Genomic DNA, 20,683 nt, shown 5'->3' with positions numbered 1-20,683 from the left:
AGTGCCATCCGTCAACGAAGTATTCGCATACCCGGCGTGAGAATAAGCCCTTTATATTGAACACGTGTTGAAACCATACATAATTATATCAGGTAATACAGAACTGCCAAGAATCCGTACATTCCTTGTTAAATTTCTTTCATGTGACACCTTGTAGCATTTTATTGCAGAGAAAAACGCTACATATGGCCGTGTTGTGTTTTTTTTTGTCTTGTCATAAATTAAAACCTATTTATTTGAGATCGATTGCATCGAAAGCTAAAGGCTTATATAAACGCTCTCGAGTCCGTTTCCTGGGCTTGGTGTCTTTGCGGGAGATCTAAAGAACGCTCCTATGGTGGGGATAGAACCCGTGACCTCCCGGTCGCTAGGCGGACACCATATCCATTACACCACGGCGACCTTTGTTGTTATAGAAGGGTCATGTGTGGAAATCGTCAGTGCACATGTACCGTCTTAATATCTCTTAAGCGCATTTCATAAGTAGCTAATAATTAAGTTGTACGGTTTCCTTAAATCTTGACATTATGTTAGCGCTGAGCGTTGAAAGAACTTATGTTAATTGATATGCTTCTTTTACTATTTGTACTAAAAAATTGTCAACGAAAATTCATAATTGAGATAACCGGGTAAGAATGAATTGAAATTAAGTTGTTTATCTCTTCAATTATGACATTGTTGATTGTTTTGAGATGAGCACTTTTATACTTCATTTTATTGCAAAAATAGCTTATGTAGTCATTCAAATTTAGATGCTGATCAACAAAGGTGTTTACAACTTTGTCAGCGTTTTAGACGTCTTGAACACTTATTAGTTTATCTAACTCCTCAATTTGTTTTTATTACCGATTCCCTTGCACTTAAATTGTTAAAAAAATTATGATATCATTTGCGTAACACCAGTCAACCACGGTGTTGATGTCTGCCGAGAATTTCGTTTGAAGACATTATCATCATCAACAATGTAAATAAGATTATCACATGTTAATTCCTAAAACAGCAATAAATTGTACTTACTTCACGTCCCGACTCAAAACTGTAACGCATGTGCAATGGTTCAGAACTTTATTGTTCCAGTACCTAAATCTGACCAACATCACGGATGATGACTCTCTTTCGGCGTCATTTCCGGCTGTCTGCAACGAGACGTTTGTGGGTGAGATCCGGCACTATCTGACGCCGCTCGTAGAGTCCCACTTCCTGTTGGCGCTCGTCTACTGCGTTCTCGTCGGCACGGCCCTCTGCGTCGGCACCGTCGGTAACGTCATCATCATGGTCGTGAGCATGACGTCGCGCGCCATGAACCGCGTCGGTCGAGACTTTGTCATGAATCTGGCGCTGGCAGACCTTTGTGTAGCGCTGGTTTCCGACCCAATGTGCATCCTTGGTAAGTTGGGTAGCCGTGGGTAGAGAGCAATATCTTGTGTCAGCATCAACGTACATTGTGATAGAATAATTCCGGGTATTCGTTTTTTACGCAATTTTCTTATCAGCGAATGACTAGTAGTAATTAAAGGCCGGTGGTGAGTATATTATATTTATTTTGAATAGAAACATTTTGTTTGTATTCGAATGTACAAACACGATAGGTTGGCCTACGCGTTGTGCTGCATCATCCATTTTATTATATGAGTCGTGTTCTGAGAATACTGGGCATAATGCATATGCGTAAAATGTCGTACCAGATTAGCCTGTGCGGATCAGAGACGACACTTTCCGCCTAAACAATATGTTCGGTAAGAAGGGACTTCCTATAAACGAAAAATACCATAAAAGCGGAAAGTGTCGTCCCTATAACCGAAAAAGCGCAATTTCCATTCGATATCACTATAATAATATGTTCATTCCACCTATACAGACGTTTTATAATACCCCTCTCCGCACCTCCCCCTTTTCCTGCAGGCGTGCTGAAGGGTGAGCGGTGGCTCCAGAGCCGCTGGGTGCTGTGCGAGCTGGTCGCGTCCATGTGCTTGACAGCCTGCTTCTGTGCGTTTTTCAGCCTCACCCTCCTCGCCTTCAACCGCTACGTGTTCGTCTGCAAGAACGTCCTGTCGACACAATCTTCAAGGTGACCAACAAAACACGCTTGTAAAGTATTAATCGTGTGAGCCATAGGGACATTTTAATTGTAGATACTAGAATATTTTCAACCCGAAAACATTATAAGTATTATCTAGTCACTTGGTCTTACATGTCCCATTAATTAAAAATGATTGTTTTGTATTTGCTGTATTTTTAAACCATAGTGCAAAAAACTTTAGCAACGAAAAAATCTATGCCGATGATTCATGAACAAAAATGCATGATCACTATGATGGTGATGATATTGGTGGTAACTATACTGACTATGATGATGGTGGTGGTGAAGAAGTGAGTATGATGTTGTTGCTGCTTCTGATGCTGATGATTGCAATGATGAAGATGATGATTATGACGGTGATGATGTCGGTTATGAAAGTAATGGTGGTGGAGATGGGATGATAGTGGTGAGGTTTTACTGATAATGATATTAATTATGATGGTAGTTATGGTGATTGTGATTATTTTAATGGCAATTTCATCATTAGAGGCCTGTGTGCATCGTGATGTGCGCATGCGCGTGGGTTCTGGCCTTCCTGTTTGAGTTCCCGAACTTTGTGGGCTGGGGAGACCACTACTTCGACCAAAAGAACCAGCAGGTAATCGTCCATTTCATTACTACGAGCTCATTCTTTTGTTGTTTTCTGTCATAGTCATGATGGTGATGATGATGATGATGATGATGATGATGATGATTCTGGTGCTGCTGGTGCTGCTGCTGCTGATGATGGTGATGATGATGATGATGATGATGATGATGATGATGATGATGATGATGATGATGATGATGATGATGATGATGATGATGATGATGATGATGATGATAATCCAGAAATCATAAAGTGGTTGACATACCCGTCCATCCATGAAACGTTACGACGTTAACTAATTTTTACTGCCTGGCATCTAAATACAATATGGATTGGACGTTTATGAGGCATATTAATGCTTAACTGTATGTCATAGGAATTAGCTCTCGACCCGATATGCGAATAAATTGTTGTATAACCTTTGCCATTAAGACTCACGTTTCTTGCCTGATCTTCACATCGCGTCTAACTTATCACTGATAATTTGGAATATATCAGTCGATATTCACTGCGAATTGTTGGCGACGCAAACATTAAATAATTTTGTTATATAAAGTTAGCGCTCCGCGTTCGATAAACATGGTAACTTTTTGTAGTACAAGTATTGGTTTCATATTGCTTCGTTGTTATGTTTGAACACACCCAATCAACGTTGTTGCTTTTATCTCATGCATAAAACTTCAAAATTGACAGTTAACACATTTTATGTTTCATTCGATTTTTATTGTGAACAGTAGGTCGAATGCAGTTAAGGCGACGTAGGTATTTGTCTTCAGAAATCTTAACAGGTCGATTTTATTGCAAGGTCTCGGGTAAGCGCCCGGTGCCATCATGTATATCTTGTCAGAGACGCTAGTATAAGAAACATATTTTCTGATTACTAGAAATAAAATAAATCATTCGTCTATGTGATTGTTGATTTAGTGATTCAAAGTAGCATGGCGTTACACCGAAGTAATAATGGCCAATTTATTTAACAGGTTGAATATACATGTATTTAAAAACATAAATAATCAAATCACTATGGGTAGCTGAAACCTATTGCATATAATTGCTTACTGAATGACATTTTAAATAAATGGTTATTATCAATCAAAGACTGTCGTGGTTTAAGACATTGGTTGTAGTACAACCTTTGCTATTCACTTACGGTAAGGACAATACATGAATTAATATTGTCGAGGCCATTGGTGGCATACAATAGTTAAACTTTTTATCAGACTGATGCACGTTTTAATGCATGACCATTATATAAACCTTAAACTTGATATGTGTTTCCGTTCGATTCAAACTACCAAGACCATAGACTAATATTATACATAATAATTCTAATGGATATGGTTTCCGCCTTCGATCCCTTTGTGGGAGCGCTCTGTAGATCTACCCGGTACTCAAGTACTGCTTCAACACATAAAACAGACTCGAATGCTTTGAAATAAGCCTTACGCTTTCGATACACTCGGATACACTCGGATACACTCGGATACACTCGAGCATTAATAAATAAATGTTAAACTTATATCTATTCCTCAAACAATAACGTTCCGTGTGTCGCAGTGCATCTGGGACCGCACTGCCAGCTTCTCGTACACGCTGATGGTGGCTGCAGGGCTTATTGGCTCCCCGCTGCTGTTCATGGGCGTCTGCTTCATGCTGATCTTCTACAATATATACCGCAGCAAGATGGACGTGTTCACTCTCAACGTGGACGATCCGCTCAGGTATCAACTGGAATAAGCTGGGCTTGTATTCAAAAACCTATTTTTAGACTAAAATAAAGAATAGACTGAGAAAAAAAGTCCAGCGCTTGTATATATACTGACTTCTAATTTTTACTATGTTTAAAGGAAGTGTTCTAAACGAAGAATAATGTACCGGTATATAGAGGTTTGTTATCAAATTGTATCTAATAATTAAAGGAGTTTTCGAATATTCCAATACTAACACGTAACTGGCCAATTTACACTGTAACCGAGGTTTATTAACGCTCAAAATCATATGTCGTAAAACGCGCTACGGAACACGAAACGAAATTCTATTTGAACAAAACAGTCCTAACAGGTTTTTTTGAGTAGGAGTTTCGATAATATAAAGTTTATTTAACACAATATTGACATGAATATTAAGATAATACGTGTATTAATTTGAAAAAATAGCCGAAAACGACCAATTTAGCGTTAGAATTCTCGGGTACTGTTCAGTATATTTTCCGTACGCGGGGTACATATGAGTACCCGGGGTACATTTAAGTAGTACCCGAGCCGACAATATCAAATCGAGGCAAAGTAACGCACGAAATATTAAAGTCCTGATCCTTGGGGTGTTAGATAAGATTGTTATCTTTGTTTACTATATAGGACTACATAGATTATGTGATCTTTGGGCGTAGTAAGTTTTTACCCCATTCGCAATAAAACAAACCCCTGACCCTAACTGTTACAGAGAAGATTTTTTTAATGTATTCATATTTACTATAAAAGTCTTAAGAATATGCGATTGTTTTTAAGGCTTACAATGTCCTTTTATGCATTCCTTAACATTGTTTGATTTGCTACAAGAAAATATCAATCATTTAGTACACAAGCCCAGTAATATACGAATTATGTTGTTTTGTTGGTTTCGGTGGAATATCGATTTTAATTAACGAATAATCCGATAAAGTACTATTTCCCAAGTGACTCAGTAGTTAGTCCGAAAAGAACATGTTATTTAAGGCGTGAACACATAATCACCTGCTATATAAGTCTTTGACGCACAGCCTTTGCAGCTTGTTCGACATCGAAATAAACACTGATAATAACGTGCAAATACAGTGTGGCCATACCACGTGGTTTGTGACGTCATTTTGGCTAGCACGCTAAGTAGAAATTTGTCAACATTGGCCCCGCTTAGAAATTTCAAATCCACGTAAGTATCTTATTATTTACTCTTTTTTGACGAAATAAAGCGCAGGCTAAGGGAAAAGTTGAGCACTATTCCCGGTTATATAAATATTTGTCACCAGATGAGTAGTTTAGTCTATCATTCGAGGCAAATTCCTAGTTTTTACGTTACAATGCACGCAAGCACGACAAGCACATTTGAAATCGTCCAAAATATCTGTTTTATATTCCTTTTTGCAGTGAACCAATATGTGCGAACGTGATTAATTCCATATAAAATGTGTTTTGTCCGAAAAAATTACCTGAAAACACCACTTAATGACATTTCTAATGTACATCAACACTTTGGCTAACACGACAAGCAACGAAATTCAAGGCAAGCACGGCAAGTCGATATATTTGGCTAGAACGACTAGTTGTTATTAATTATGTTTCTGAAGCGATGTTATTGTTTCATAAAAAAATAAAACTATTAAAAATGTTATAATTCCATTTTCATATAGTCACTCGCGGATAACAGGCTTATAAGTCGTGTTTATTTCATATTATGCCGTAAATTGACCTCCGATGCATTTAGATTCCAACCCAAACTATTGTTAAAACTTTCAGGCACTTCTTCTATACAACCTCGAAAAAGAATGTGTACAAACTCGTTGGTCAATATAACGTCGATGGCAAAGGTGAAGATGAACCAAACATCAAGAGCTATTCCGATATTCGGTAATTTTGTTTGTCCGTAAAGCTTTTTTAGTCGTGCACAAACTGTATTATGGTAATACATGTAATATGTCCATTCGGAATATTTTAAGTAAAATTTAAAAGAAAAAAACACATGTTATTTCAACTGAAGTAATGTATTTATTTGTATTTATTTCAATATTAGTGACCACGAGTTTGACAACCCGGGGAGATTGCGCGTGAAACCGAAGGCAAAAGAGGCCAAAATGGACTCGAGTCGAAATGCCGTTGCCAGGGAAACTTTAGGTGTACGGTGGGACTGTGCGAGGAGAAACGAAAGCAAGTTATTGCCTACGTACAGAATTGGACTAGACATAGAAGAAATTTGATAAGAAACCGCCTTTCTGAAGAATTCCGTGTTTTAGTAGCTTGACTTGAGCGAGATATAAATAATTATTCATGTGCATAGTGTGTTATTTTTTTCCCGTTTTTTAGTTAATTGTGTCGTGTTCTGAGAAAACTAGGCATAATGCTTGTGCGCAAATTTGTCATCCCAGATTAGCCTGTGCAGTGCGCACAGACTAATCAGGGACGACATATTCTGCTTTTATGGAATTTTTCGTTTAAATAATGTCTCTTCTTAGCGAAAATCTGGTTTAGGCGGAAAGTGTCGTCCCTGATTAGCCTGTGCTGACTGCACAGGCAAATCTGGGACGACACTTTACGCGGAAAATGTCGTCCCTTATAAGCCTGTGATGACTTCATAGGCAAATCTGGGACGACACTTTACGCACATGCATTATGCCCAGTTTTCTCAGTACACGACAAAATTGTGCTGAATATTTATCTCACTCAAATAAATGCTAATGGTATGTGTTTATTTTCGCCTTTGTGAATCCGATCATAATTGGTTGCAAATAATTGATTGAAGCTTTGAACAGCATTGATTCAAACGTTGTTTTAATAACTCTATTTTTGTCCAAAACTGTACAATATTTAAGCTGCCCTAATTTAATACTCCATTTTATATTTCGGCATTAAGCATTGTGTGTCACATAGATAATTGAGAAATTTTGGATAAAAGCAAAGTATAATATGACACAAATGTTCAGTTGTCTTTGCTTTTTACGTTTGATTTGCTCAATGCAGTTAACAAACAACGAAGATTGTTCAAGATTTTGTTTCAGAAATTAACACAACGCAGTGTATGTTTTATTAATAATTTTAATTAATTAAACAATGTTAAATGGCATCATTGAATCACATGCAAATGACAATATAAATCACAATTGCTATAATATAACAGTAGCGTTAACAAAATAATAAAATACAATAAAAAAAAAAGAAACGCAACAAGTTAACATCGTGGTATAAACAGATACGATTCACATGTTAATTATGCTTGAGATCTGATTATAAAGCATTAATCACAATTATAAAATTACATTTTAATCACAATACAAATCACAACTGCTATAATATAACAGTAGCATTAACAAAACATTAAAAAAACAATAAAAAGTACAATAAAAAGTTAAAAAAACGCAACAAGTAAACATCGTGGTATAAACAGATACGGTTCAAATGTTAATTATGCTTGAGATCTGATGATTATGCTTTTATCGCAACAATTCAATCACGGGTAAATCACAAATAAATCACGGGTAAATCACAAACAAGTAAAACCACTGTATACACGTCATTTGTGCTTTTGCCCAAAGTGCCTATACAGTGAACTTATGTGTTTATAGGCGGCTTTGCACACATGGCAAACGTGTGTTTTTTCCTCGCTGTGTGTTTTGAGATGTTCTCGGAGATGAGCCCGTGTTGTGGCCTTGTGGTTGCATATCTGGCACTCGATCTCTCGAGTGCGCTGTTCTCGGGCCATCTAAATCTACCTTCGTTGCGAATTCTTTTCCACAATAAAGGCAAAGATAGTTTTTCCGTCACCGTGTACATTGCACCTGTAAGCATTCATAAGCATAATAAGCACATGTATCCTACACGTACACTCTTTGCTACTTATTTACAATAATTAACCAGTTAATGATTTGGGAAATGTGTATCTTATACATCTATAACGCGTTTTTGTTAAGACTGTTTATCACAGCTTTCTAAAGATAATGTTTATGTAGTGAAACTGCAATGTACACAATTCGAAATGTTTAGAATCGCAAGTAAAATAAGACAGCCGACTGTGATTTTTCTACTGACTAAAAGCGCTATATGATAATGACCTGTGTCTTTGTAATTGTCGTTTTGATGAAAACCCAACGCCGCAACAGTTAAAGGGTAACATCCCAGCGTGTGTTCTTTCATGGTAAACCAAATTGCGCCTGTGCTTGTACCCCTCTGGCGCATATGGCACAAATATATCGCTCTTCGGTTTTCATCATGTGTATCTAAAAACATCAAATATGTTAATTGAAATAAATAATTATGCATTTGTTATTATGTATTCACCGTGCTGTCACCATTAGAGTATTATAATCATATAATGTATTTGTCATGTGTGTTACCGTTTCAAATATCTCATCTACTTAGCCATAAATAATTACAAGACAACGGCGCATTACTAAATCTACATTTTACAACAATTTAAAACATTGTTAACAACAGTATAGTTTAATCCTTGCAATGGCCTTAACAGTTGGAAAGAACATGGACATAACCTACAGTATGATTAATCGAAAGCCAAGCTAACTGCAACTCAGATCGATATATCACGTGGTATTAATCTATGTGTGCATTGGGTATTGCTTTATCAAAACGTACATCACTATGCTTCTAATCAAATATTACTTATGTAATCCTACCAAAAATACAAGTGCTAACATACGTCAGCATCTGTCACTTAAGGATAAAACGATCAAAGGAACATGTGTTGATATTTTGCGTCAAATGTTGCATTTTATATCAATAAGATCGGCTTATTGTCGACCTGAAATGGCCCACAAGTCGGCCGAGGTGAATAAATGCATATTCATGTCACCCTTGGGTGACTTCAAGCCGACGCTAGTCATCACCGGGTGACTATAATCGGCTTCATGTCACCCCAGGGTGACATGAATCGGCGTCTAGTCACCCCGGTTGACAAAAGTCATCATAGTGTGACATGAATCGGCTTCTAGTCACCCCCGGATGACTTGTGGGCCATTTTAGGTCGAAAATGACACAATGAGCATCAGTTCGTTTTAACGATAGTTGAGTTATTGTGGACTGTTCATCGAAATCAAAAAATTTAATTGAAACCTGACTCCAAAAGGGTGTGTCAGACATTCGCCACATTTAGTTGGAACTTTTTTCAGACATATAGTATCTCTGTTACATTCCGAGGATTGTTCTCGGTGAAAGTTTCAAATTTGTTTATAGCACTTGTGCAAGACAGCATCGCAGTTATTGTCCGACATTATATTTTTGTGTTTACTGTGCCGGACCAAGAAAATGTTTTGAAATTCTAATTAAATTTGTGTGTATTACCACAACAATAACATCGCTTCAGAAACATAATTAATAACAACTAGTCGTTCTAGCCAAATATCGACTTGCCGTGCTTGCCTTGAATTTCGTTGCTTGTTGTGTTAGCCAAAGTGTTGATGTACATTAGAAATGTCATTAAGTGGTGTTTTCAGGTAATTTTTTCGGACAAAACACATTTTATATGGAATTAATCACGTCCGCACATATTGGTTCACTTCAAAAAGGAATATAAAACAGATATTTTGGACGATTTCAAATGTGCTTGTCGTGCTTGCGTGCATTGTAACGTAAAAACTAGGAATTTGCCTCGAATGATAGACTAAACTACTCATCTGGTGACAAATATTTATATAACCGGGAATAGTGCTCAACTTTTCCCTTAGCCTGCGCTTTATTTCGTCAAAAAAGAGTAAATAATAAGATACTTACGTGGATTTGAAATTTCTAAGCGGGGCCAATGTTGACAAATTTCTACTTAGCGTGCTAGCCAAAATGACGTCACAAACCACGTGGTATGGCCACACTGAAATAACGTGCTTGTGAGGGCGCATTTCTACGTAATAGAGATGACATCGAAATAGGGCGACCAATGACTCTGTCTCATCTGAGTAGTTCAATCCGTATTGTACCCAGAAACATAGTTCATCATTTTCCATTGCTTTATATAGCATTGATAGAATTATATATGATTATATACTCACGAAGTACCTAACTCCGGACGTGACTTGAATCGACACCCTTAAAATGTGTTTGCATTACTATTATCCAAATTATTGACTGAAGCACATGCCTATCTGAGCCGAACATGTATGATTTCAAAAGATTCCACTGGTTTAAAAAAGAGCATACCTTTTTCAAACCTTGTATATATGAAGAAATAAATGACGCGCCAATTAAAATTGAATCAGTGCTGTAGATAAATCACGCACATCTCAGAAAATGTGGAATGAAAAATACAAGGAAATATTAAATTAAGAAAATATCTAGGATCTTACTGACTCGGTGTAGTTCACTGTTAATTGTATTTTTAGTTTTTGGAATTAACTCTTTATAAAACGTGTTCGGATTAAGGTTCTCTGCTATATTTCATGACTCCGGCTTTTGTTAAACAAAAAATTATGTTGTTTCCGTTTTACTTGTTATTTTTGTTTGATGCCGTTATTTGCAAAATAAGTTAATTGTCTGGAGTTAGCTAGCTTTAAAAGATATTGTCTGAAATCACAGATGGTATTGAACCAAAGTTGTTTGAAATGTTTATGTGAAGGTATTTTATTCAGCACATTGTGCTGGTCCTGTCAACAGAGGGTGTGTACATACATACTAGTAGCTTTATGCTGGCTCTGTCAACAGAGGGTGTGCATATACATAGCAGTAGCTCTATGCTGGCCCTGTCAACAGGGGGTGTGAACATACATAGTAGTAGCTTAATGCTGGCCCTCTCAACAGAAGGTGCACATACATAGTGGTAGCATTTATGCTGGCCCTGTCAACAGAAGGTGCACATACATAGTAGTAGCTTTATGCTGGCCCTGTCAACAGAAGGTGCACATACATAGTAGTAGCTTTATGCTGGCCCTGTCAACAGGGGGTGTGAACATACATAGTAGTAGCTTAATGCTGGCCCTGTCAACAGAAGGTGCACATACATAGTAGTAGCTTTATGCTGGTCCTGTCAACAGATGGTGTACACATACATAGTAGGATCTTTATGCTGGTCCCGTCAACAGAGGGTGTGCACATACATAGTAGTAGCTTTATGCTGGCCTGGTCAACAGAGGGTGTGCATATACATAGCAGTAGCTTTATGCTGGCCCTGTCAACAGGGGGTGTGCACATACATAGTAGTAGCTTTATGCTGGCCTTGTCAACAGAGGGTTTGCATATACATAGCAGTAGCTTTATGCTGGCCCTGTCAACAGGGGGTGTGCACATACATAGTAGTAGCTTTATGCTGGCCCTGTCAACAGAAGGTGCATATACATAGTAGTAGCTTTATGCTGGCCCTGTCAACAGAAGGTGCATATACATAGTAGTAGCTTAATGCTGGCCCTCTCAACAGAGGGTGTGCGCATACAAAGTAGTAGCTTTATGCTGGCCCTGTCAACAGAGGGTGTGCACATACATAGTAGTAGCTTTATGCTGGCCCTGTCAACAGAGGGTGTGCACATACATAGCAGTAGCTTTATGCTGGCCCTGCCAACAGAAGGTGCATATACATAGTAGTAGCTTTATGCTGGCCCTGTCAACAGAAGGTGCATATACATAGTAGTAGCTTAATGCTGGCCCTCTCAACAGAGGGTGTGCGCATACAAAGTAGTAGCTTTATGCTGGTCCTGTCAACAGAGGATGTGCACATACATAGTAGTAGCTTGATGCTGGCACTGTCAACAGAGGATCTGCACATACATAGTGGTAGTTTAATGATAGCCCCGTCAACAGAGGTTGTGCACATACATAGTAGTAGCTTTATGCTGGCCCTGTCAACAGAGGGTGTGCACATACATAGTAGTAGCTTTATGCTGGCCTTGTCAACAGAGGGTTTGCATATACATAGCAGTAGCTTTATGCTGGCCCTGTCAACAGGGGGTGTGCACATACATAGTAGTAGCTTTATGCTGGCCCTGTCAACAGATGGTGTACATATACATAGCAGTAGCTTTATGCTGGCCCTGTCAACAGAGGGTGTGCACATACATAGTAGTAGCTTTATGCTGGCCCTGTCAACAGATGGTGTACATATACATAGCAGTAGCTTTATGCTGGCCCTGTTAACAGAGGGTGTGAACATACATAGTAGTAGCTTAATGCTGGCCCTCTCAACAGAAGGTGCACATACATAGTATTAGCTTTATGCTGGCCCTGTCAACAGGGGGTGTGAACATACATAGTAGTAGCTTTAATGCTGGCCCTCTCAACAGAAGGTGCACATACATAGGAGTAGCTTTATGCTGGCCCTGTCAACAGAAGGTGTGCACATACAAAGTAGTAGCTTTATGCTGGTCCTGTCAACAGAGGGTGTGCATATACATAGTAGTAGCTTTATGCTGGCCCTGTCAACAGAAGATGTGCACATACATAGTAGTAGCTTTATGCTGGCCCTGTCAACAGAGGGTGTGCACATACATAATAGTAGCTTGATGCTGGCCCTGTCAACAGGGGTTGTGCACATACATAGTAGTAGCTTTATGCTGGCCCTGTCAACAGAGGGTGTACACATACATAATAGTAGCTTAATGCTGGTCCTGGCAACAGAAGGTGTGCACATACATAGTAGTAGCATTTATGCTGGCCCTGTCAACAGAGGATGTGCACATACATAGTAGTAGCTTGATGCTGGAACTGTCAAAAGAGGATCTGCACATACATAGTGGTAGTTTAATGATAGCCCCGTCAACAGAGGCTGTGCACATACGTAGTAGTAGCTTTATGCTGGCCCTGTCAACAGAGGGTGTGCACATACATAGTAGTAGCTTTATGCTGGCCCTGTAAACAGAAGGTGCACATACATAGTAGTAGCTTTATGCTGGCCCTGTCAACAGAAGGTGCACATACATAGTAGTAGCTTTATGCTGGCCCTGTCAACAGAAGGTGCACATACATAGTAGTAGCTTTATGCTGGCCTTGTCAACAGAGGGTTTGCATATACATAGCAGTAGCTTTATGCTGGCCCTGTCAACAGGGGGTGTGCGCATACATAGTAGTAGCTTTATGCTGGCCCTGTCAAAAGAGGGTGTGTACATACATAGCAGTAGCTTGATGCTGGCCCTGTCAACAGCGGGTGTGCATATACATAGCAGTAGCTTTATGCTGGCCCTGTCAACAGATAATGCACACATACATAGTAGTAGCTTTATGCTGGCCCTGTCAACAGGGGGTGTGCACATACATAGTAGTAGCTTGATGCTGGCACTGTCAACAGAGGATCTGCACATACATAGTGGTAGTTTAATGATAGCCCCGTCAACAGAGGGTGTGCACATACATAGTAGTAGCTTTATGCTGACCCTGTCAACAGAGGTTGTGCACATACATAGTAGTAGCTTTATGCTGGCCCTGTCAACAGATGGTGTACATATACATAGCAGTAGCTTTATGCTGGCCCCGTCAACAGAGGGTGTGCATACATGTATACATAGTAGTAGCTTTATGCTGGCCCTGTCAACAGAGGGTGTGTACATACATAGTAGTAGCTTTATGCTGGTCCTGTCAACAGGTGGTGTGCACATACATAGTAGTAGCTTTATGCTGGTCCTGTCAACAGGGGGTGTGCACATACATAGCAGTAGCTTTATGCTGGCCCTGTCAACAGATGGTGTACATATACATAGCAGTAGCTTTATGCTGGCCCTGTCAACAGAGGGTGTGCACATACATAGCAGTAGCTTTATGCTGGCCCTGTCAACAGGGGGTGTGCACATACAAAGTAGTAGCTGTATGCTGATCCTGTCAACAGAAGGTATGCACATACATAGAAGTAGCTTTATGTTGGTCCTGTCAACAGAGTGTGTGCACATACATAATAGTTGCTTTATGCTGGCCTTGTCAACAGAGGGTGTGCACAATTGCACATACATAATAGTAGCTTTATGCTGGCCCTGTCAACAGGGGGTGTGAACATACATAGTAGTAGCTTTATGCTGGGCCTGTCAACAGAGGTGTGTACATACATAGTAGTAGCTTTATGCTGGTCCTGTCAACAGATGGTGTACACATACATAGTAGGATCTTTATGCTGGTCCCGTCAACAGATGGTGTGTACATACATAGCAGTAGGTTTATGCTGGCCCTGTCAACAGATGGTGTACACATACATAGTAGTAGCTTTATGCTGGCCCTGTCAACAGAGTGTGTGCACATACATAGCAGTAGCTTTATGCTGGCCCTGTCAACAGGGGGTGTGCACATTCATAGTAGTAGCTTTATGCTGGTCCTGTCAACAGAGGATGTGCACATAAATAGTAGTAGCATTATGCTGGCCTTGTCAACAGAGGGTGTGCACATTCATAGTAGTAGCTAGAACATTATGGCAACAGTAAAGAGGAAGTAATTTTAATTTTCGACCTGTCCTTGCTTTCTGTTCTTATTTACCCACACAACAAAATGGGATGCCTTTCGAATCCGGACCAACGAACGGACGCATGAACTTGACACAGAAGTAAGAAAAATCTACAACATTGTGAGAAACTTCAACACAAGCATCATCAACGCCGCTTAAACACTTACATGTATATGGGTCATGAACAACTTCTCTGCAGACATTACGCATTATGAACTACAGAAAATCAGAGAGCAGGCTGAGAACAACCGTAGATTAGATAACAAAATAAAATTCTAAGAAAGTAAGGCCCGACACGTGAATATAAAGCTGGAAAGTAAAATAAAGAGCCACAGAGAGGAGACAATAAACATTCACATGGAGAGAGGTGACACTAAGCTGTGGAGACTGACCAAGGCCTTACATGACGATAGAAACATGTATCAAAAGATCACTCAGTCATAAGAGGAAAGAATCTTGACGGGAAAGGAGACCGGAAATGCTTTGGCGAAATTATACGCATTGAAGAGTAAAGACACAGTACCAATGGCACTAGGGAATGTAGAACTGCAGAAAGAAAAGAGAAAAACTACAACAAAGCGCATGAAGCCATGATGAAAAAGATCACTTTAGAGAAAATAAAGAAGATTTACAAGCAGCTGAAATTATCTACTGCATAGTCAATACAGCCCTCCAGAAGATATTGGGGATTTTCAACGTCATTTGGCAGCAGGGCTAGGTACCCTGGAGACAGAAAGCATCATAGAAAACGGTACGAAAACACAAACAATGGGAAATCTTCGAATAACATTTCGAGGCTCTCAACCGAAAATCCACTAAGCAAAACTGACCGTCGTGCAAAACTGACCATCGCGCTCGTGTATGAAGAATACTTGAGTTGTTAGAGTTGAATTAACTAAGAGAATGAACCTGAAGCAACAGGCATAGAACGCATGCATACGCAAGGAAGAAACTTAACAGCATGAGGAAGCTGTCACCAGCACAACGGGATCCGATTGAAAAGACTGCCTAATCCGACCAGTAGACTATATGCAGTGTCCAGATAAAGGCTATGCGCATCACCACCGTTGCAGGAAGATCCACGCCACTAATGGAGATGGAACATACCACGGGCATTCCTCACATAAAGAAAAGAAGGGAATGTAAAGCCTTAAAGCAGATCACAGAGGTCATTTGTGACCCTACTTTTCTGTATTTGGGACCAAACGGCTGAACGCGTCCTCCAGGAATGCAAGGAAAACCAACCACTAAAGGGAAAATAAAGACCCGCCCGAAAATGTAGGCCGACAAAAGAAACTATACGGATAGTTGACGCTCTCCATTAGCCCAATCGGTTCATTCTTGCCTCCAATTTATAAGTGCAGCGATTGAGAAAAAGAAGAGGAAATAATAGAAACAAATGACAATCACTTAAAAGAAGCCGATTGCTGGATTTTCAAATAGTTTCGACAAGGACGACAGGCGTTGTGGCAAGTTTCCCAATCGAAGAGCGGGCTCATTTCAATGAATATATATTAAAGACCTTCTTCACGTAAACTGTTGCCGTACTTCGAAAAGCAAACCCACTGAAGTGCGCTTGGAAACCCCTGTTTTTGTAAATGCGAATTGGAATAATCTGTTGGTCTTTCTTTTATATAGTACAGTTTTAATATCCCTGTATTAAAGCTGCAATTTGCGGGTTTTAAGCGTTATAATAGATTTCTTGTTAAAGTCGGTATAGCGACACATTTTCATAATGCCCCCTTTTGTACACCGATTTTTCCCGAATTCAAGTTGGTAACAATTAAACATTAATTACTGCTGAGATAATATTATTTATTTAATTTATTTTCGTGGCTTAACTCATTTGAATTCCGGCGTCACAATTTGTTTGAAAATAACTCTGTTTTAAAATACTTGCTAGTCTTAAATTTACGTTTTCTTCGGCTCTTACCAGCCCCGATCTGTAAAGTACATAGATACATTCGCGCCTCACAGGATGCAGAAGGTCTGGGTTGAGACGCTAAGGTCCTCCAAGACGCTGCTTGTCGTCTTCATTGCCTTTGTCGTCTGCTGGACGCCTTACGCAATCGTGCCGGCGCTTGACGTTGAGAACGCGTTCCCCATGGAGCTGCACTTGTTCATCACCCTTCTGGCACACCTGCACTCCAGCCTTAACTTCATCATCTACATGTTCTTTAACAAGTAAGGCTGTTGACTTGAGAATTGTGACCCCCCAAAAGGCATTACCTCATAATATAACACTGATCATTATATAATAAAAAGTTATAGCATTATAATCGCAGACCCCCCCCCCCCCCCCCCCAAACACACACACATAGTAATAGTCTTATACATGTGCACACTGTTTAAATGGTACATTCATTTGAATGCTGAACACGTCCTGTTTCAGAACTTTTCGGCGCACAGTGATGATCATGCTACGCTGCCGACTGTCCCATCAATCGTCTAGGAGTTCCATAGACACGTCGGAAACCAGCCCCACCGGAAAGTCGGGCTCCAAGTTCTCATTCAACCTGGTGCTCAACCAAAACAACGCATACACGATCAAGTCATCAGAGAAGGAACGGACCATGGCGCTGCGTCAGAGCATGATTAACAAAATATCGAGGACGGATTCTTCAAGATTTTAGAAAAAAAACGTCAAGAAGAGAGGATTGAATAATCTTTAAATTTGTATAGCAAAAATCGGGTCGAATCAAACATACAAAAAAAAAGAAATTATTTTTGCTGTTACTAAGGCCACACGCGCATACTCACGTGGCCAAGAACACATCGGTACAAAGTACTCATGACGACAGTGAACTAAGAGCAACGATAATTTTAATTATAATATCAATTACATACTTAATATTCCCGCACTATGGTGTTGATTGTTATATAGGTTATATATTGTTTTGTGTATTTGTTGCCTTAATTTTATGTGTTGTCTTACTCTTTTAAGAAGCATCTGCATAAAACAGTTATTGACCATATTTGTACGCGATATATCAAATGCAAAAATATTTTAAATATACCCTCTACGTCGTAATGTAGGACCTCGTCATTCTGCTAATGTTTTCTCAACGTATTATTACTTTATAAGTTAGCTTATTATTACCGATTTAACCACCATAGTACCAGAATAGCTACCAAACACGTCCCTGTTTAACATGCCATTATAGTTCCATGTGTCAATCTAATGAGTCATAATACATGTATAAATACAAACCCTTGAAACGACACGACAGTTCTATTTGCATGTTTTACACCACTTAACACCAGTGTAGTTATAGAAGCACACCAATTACGGCACAGACATGTGGATATTGTAAAACATATATTAATTGTGTATACATAATTAAACATGACATTTGAATACAGCATAATAGAACCATACTAGAGCAACAGTATTTCCATTTAACAAGTTTGGATACAATTTCATTCAGAATACGTCCGTTATTATCTTGTCACTAAAGTTACCAGTTCGGATACAATTTCATCATAGAATAAAATTGTTCCAATATTGTCAATAAGCATTTCGGAATTAAAATGACTGAGAATTTGTGCGATCCCAGAGTGTAGTGAATAAATCTTAGCAATTGTATGTAAAACTTTAGCATTATAAAAAGTTGTGTAATGTTGTTTAGGTTCAACTTTTTGTAAACTGTGGAATATTGTAATAGTGCATAGTCGTGTGCGTGTATATCTCCATTGTAAATACTCGTGCAATCTTATGAAGAGTTATAAATGTCCTTCCTTCTGTCATTCCGTTATTTAGGTATAATCCTAAAATTATCAATTCAATATGTGTGACTTTGTACATAGATATAGGAATCAAATGTTCAGAAAGTTTGTATTTAAACTCAATCCAACCATACCTTAATAATTAAAAAACCTTGTATATTAATTGAAATAGTTTTATGTACTACATGTTTAGTTTTTTCCTTTTTTGAGACAGTCGAGCGTCAAGTGCTTTGGAATTGCTGAGCTACAGCCATGAACAAATTATCCTCGTTCTGGAAAAACGGATCGTAATGCATGTGCGTATAGTGTCTAAAGTCTTGCAAAGTCGTGTTAAGATACTCGGTACCCGAGGGCTGGTATTTGCTTACAAATAACATGATTGAGTGTTACAAAGTATCATCAGAATGCATTGCAATAGTTATGGATAACGAGTTATAAATGGCGACTTTTTTGGAGATGTGAGTCTTGGTTGAAACACATGTCCTGTTTTATTGATTCAAGTGTACATGATTTCTGTCTTATTCATTCGTTGTTGAATACAAAAGTGTTGTTAACATAAGCATAGTATCAGTGTTCGTTGTTGAATACAAAAGTGTTGTTAACATAAGCATAGTATCAGTGTTTAAAAAAATCACCTTACATTTTTGTTGTATTCGCATTTATTATCCCTCTTTGTCCAATAACATAAAAGGCATTTCCAGTCTCCACTGTTAGGATCTGATAACCCAATCGTATTGGACAACACGCTCAGATACCCAATCGTATTGGACAACACGCTCAGATACCCAATCGCATTGGACAACACGCTCAGATACCCAATCGTATTTGACAACACGCTAAGACACCCAATCGTATTGGACAACACGCTCAAATACCCAATCGTGTTGGACAACATGCTCAGATACCCAATAGTATTGGACAACACGCTCAGATACCCAATCGTATTGGACAACACGCTCAGATACCCAATTGTATTGGACAACACGCTCAGATACCCAATCGTATTGGACAACATGCTCAGATACCAAATCGTATGGGACAACACACTCAGATACCCAATTGTATTGGACAACACGCTCAGATACCCAATCGTATTGGACAACACGCTCAGATACCCAATCGTATTGAACAACACGCGCAGATACCCAATTTAATTGGACAACACGCTCAGATACCCAATCATATTGGACAACATGCTCAGATACCCAATCGTATTGGACAACACGCTCAGATACCCAATCGTATTTGACAACACGCTCAGATACCCAATCGTATTGGACAACACGCTCAGATACCCAATTGTATTGGACAACACGCTCAGATACCCAATCGTATTGGACAACACGCTCAGATACCCAATCTTATTGGACAACACGCTCAGATACCCAATCGTATTGGACAACACGCTCAGATACCCAATCGTATTGGACAACACGCTCAGATACCCAATCGTATTGGACAACACGCTCAGATACCCAATCGTATTGGACAACACGCTCAGATACCCAATCGTATTGGACAACACGCTCAGATACCCAATCGTAATTGATAACACGCTCAGATTACCTATACTGAAGCCAATCGAATTGTTGCCGTCAAAATGTTAGGGTGCAAAATCGTTATGCATGAATTTTCATGCCCAATAGCTATTTCATATCCATTAGTACTGGTAAATACGGTGTTATCGACCTAAAATGTGTACATGACTTAATCATGATATCCTGTTTGAAATGTATAACTTAAAAAAATACATTCACTCAACTTGGCTGTGCAAAACGCAATTTCATAGGACTAAGAAGGACTGAATAAGATGCATGTGTTGTTAAAAGTCATTTGAACGCACCAGTTATACGATTGAGTCAACCAACCTGTATAGGTAACTAACACTTGAATAGATACAAACGTGGCTGATAACTGCCAAATCGTTCTGTTGTGTTAGTGGGTTTGAAGAGCAACACAACGGCAACACGCCAGAACGACATTTTTATTTATTTTTATTTTATTTATATTACCCGTTTATTATACCCAACCAAAGGTGGAAGGATATAGAATCTGCGTTGTCTGTCCGTCAGTCAGTCCATCCATCCGTCAATCACAAAAAATTTAACGGCTGTATCTCAGAAACTACATAAAATATCAATATGAAACTTCATAGGTGTATAGATATCAATGACAAGGACCATGCACAAGAA

At 39.0% G+C, this 20,683-nt stretch overlaps 1 protein-coding gene and 2 long non-coding RNA genes across 3 annotated transcripts; 2 read left to right on the top strand and 1 right to left on the bottom strand.

Annotated features, from left to right (window-relative positions):
• The first annotated feature begins 752 nt into the window (after positions 1-752).
• Positions 753-17,398, top strand: LOC127852721 (melatonin receptor type 1B-A-like). Its single transcript, XM_052386673.1, has 7 exons — positions 753-782; positions 1,078-1,387; positions 1,903-2,045; positions 2,568-2,678; positions 4,227-4,390; positions 16,743-16,949; positions 17,158-17,398. Exons 1-7 carry the CDS (start codon positions 753-755, stop codon positions 17,396-17,398), a joined length of 1,206 nt encoding a protein of 401 aa, XP_052242633.1.
• On the top strand, positions 5,476-7,101 carry LOC127854252 (uncharacterized). Its single transcript, XR_008036987.1, has 2 exons — positions 5,476-6,271; positions 6,435-7,101. It is a non-coding gene; the product is annotated as an uncharacterized LOC127854252 (long non-coding RNA).
• On the bottom strand, positions 7,567-10,230 carry LOC127854253 (uncharacterized). Its single transcript, XR_008036988.1, has 3 exons — positions 10,139-10,230; positions 8,467-8,631; positions 7,567-8,193 (listed from the first exon to the last, which is right to left on the bottom strand). It is a non-coding gene; the product is annotated as an uncharacterized LOC127854253 (long non-coding RNA).
• Positions 17,399-20,683: the final 3,285 nt, after the last annotated feature.

The sequence above is a fragment of the Dreissena polymorpha genome, chromosome 12, assembly GCF_020536995.1.
Source record: "Dreissena polymorpha isolate Duluth1 chromosome 12, UMN_Dpol_1.0, whole genome shotgun sequence".
NCBI classification, from domain to species: domain Eukaryota; kingdom Metazoa; phylum Mollusca; class Bivalvia; order Myida; family Dreissenidae; genus Dreissena; species Dreissena polymorpha.
This window is presented reverse-complemented; position numbering and strand designations above follow the sequence as displayed.